General features: G+C 39.1%; 1 protein-coding gene across 9 annotated transcripts in view; it reads right to left on the minus strand.

The window, feature by feature from the left end:
• RAD51B (RAD51 paralog B) overlaps positions 1-2,248 on the minus strand; it is a 764,912-nt gene that overhangs the window by 754,547 nt on the left and 8,117 nt on the right. For all 9 annotated transcript variants that reach the window (XM_019519177.1, XM_019519179.1, XM_019519173.1 and 6 more), the window contains one exon: positions 1,178-1,291. In XM_019519177.1, coding sequence (XP_019374722.1) covers positions 1,178-1,291 — 114 coding nt within the window. The remainder of the gene's footprint in view (positions 1-1,177; positions 1,292-2,248) is intronic.

Raw genomic sequence — 2,248 nt, forward strand, 5'->3', positions numbered from 1 at the left:
TAATTAAGGAAAAAAAACTTAAGCAAAAACTATAATACTTAAGGAATATAAAGAAAAACTTCTTCCTGGTTCATGTGACCAGACACTGGAATATATTCCCTGCGGGGGTGGTGCAGGCACCTACCCTGGAGATCTTCAAAAGGAGACTAGATGCGCACATTGCTGGGCTTATTTGACTCCAGCAGTCTTTCCTACCCAGAGCAGGGGGCTGGAACCGATGATCTCACGAGGTCCTTCCCAGGCCTAAACTTCTGTGTATTAGATTCTATATCTGGAAAATTATAACAAAATTCTAAACTTTCCATATATAGAATCTAATTACTGGAGGGGTCATCTTAAATTTGAGTAAATGCAGTATTAACAATCCACTTTAATGACCTAGAGAGCTCTTCAGTCAATTCATATGACTTCACAAGTTATTAAAACTTTTCAATTTAAAAACATTCCATACAAATAATCTTGTTTCCCACAATTCTCTACCCCGTCTCCATTCCTGCAAGATACCATCAATGACATCTTTTCTCTATGTTTGGGAGGACAGAATGTAGCATACTGCCAACAGCAGTGCAGCTCAAACCTCTTTCCTCTGTGCCAATAAACGTAAACACCATATGCATCACATACACCCTAAATTCCCATTTACCTAAGAGTTGAGACCAGAGGATTCCTCAAAACTGTATGCTGATACAGTTTTAATGATCATTCTATTCTTTGCTTTCAATATTACTTTTTAAAAAATTCTTTCCACTGGCATGCTCTTGTTCCTCTTTTATACTAATCAATGGCACTTTGAGTTGCAAACCTCCAATTAGAAACACTTCCATTGATACTCTCAAAAGAGGAAATTCTATACCTTCTTGAGCAGCTCTCAGCTGGAGCATGTCTAAATTTGCAGGAGTGCTATTTACATCCCATTGTAATCACTTCAATACCCTGCTTGGCTATTAACACGATTAACTGAAGGTACTATACTCTGACAATATACACAGCTAAACTGATAATTTCAGGTGTCTTGTGGGTCTGCACATAGAAAAAAATAAATAAAAATTGAGAAAAAAATTGAGAAAAAAAAGAAATGTCCTCCCATGCAACAAATGTATATATGGTAGTCCAGGGAAGTGACAGGTCTCTTCCCAGACAATTGTTTTCAAAATGAGATCAGCACAAATATACTTACAGTCTGCATTTTGGGGGCACAGGCTCGACTGACTTTGCAAAGAAGCTTCTGCACATTTTGATAGCTCTGTCCAGTTACTTTCATTAGCTCCAAGAATGAGACACACAGAAAGTCCTGAAAGATGACCAAAAAGAAATCAAAGAATTCAATCTAAGTTTTAAAGGTGGGAATTACATTGATTTTGTTTCCATATAGACAACTTGTTCACATCCCACAGAACAAATTCAGTAAAATGTTTCTCCACTGAAGTCAAGGAAGTTATATCAGGGATTCATTTTATTTTACATTTTAAAGAACCCAAGTTGCAAAAATCAAAAATTAAAGAACCAGCTTGCTGGAGAGGGCACAAAGTAACAGTTTTGCCCTCTTCCAACTTTCCAGAAAGCTATCAGATTGCCTCAAATGAAATCTAATCTTGTAGTTTTCACGCTTTGGGCCAAATCCAACAACTGGATCCATACTAATGAATTTCATTCTCTGCAAGGAGAGCTTGGGTCTGTTAGTTACCTACTCATGTAGATATTATAGGATCTGGCCCTGAAATAGTGTGTATCAAAACCACAGAACACCAAGTTAACAAAGCTAAGTTAAAAGGAGAATAAGAAAGAACCACTATTTGTTTCAATTAAATATATTCTTTGCTTGCTGGGATGTAGCCTTACATAGCCCTGCTACATGCTGGTAAATACTCTATGCAAGAGGAGTTGCGTTTCACAGGTAGGCATGGCATTCTCTACGTTAAGATTTTTTGGAATACAAACACTTGGCAATGCCCTTTGGTGAAGACAGAGACAAGGAAAAAGAGGCATTTTTTTCCTTGCAGGGGGAGGGGGCAAGGGGGAGAATGAGTGAATTTAGGGATAACTACACAACCCTTGGAAAGAGGGAGGTTTGGCCTGGGGGACAGTACAGCAGCAGGGTGGGGAGAGGAGGAATGACTTCCTTTAACGTGCGACAGAGGAGTGGGAATGGGTGGGGATGGAAGGGACTATGCAAAGAGGGGTCGGGAGGTGGGCACAGAATGGTTGTTTTCTTTTTACAGAGGTATTGAATGTGGATTGGGAAGCCAGG

This window comes from Gavialis gangeticus, unplaced genomic scaffold (genome assembly GCF_001723915.1).
Source record: "Gavialis gangeticus isolate Ggan-Ray unplaced genomic scaffold, GavGan_comp1, whole genome shotgun sequence".
NCBI classification, from domain to species: domain Eukaryota; kingdom Metazoa; phylum Chordata; order Crocodylia; family Gavialidae; genus Gavialis; species Gavialis gangeticus.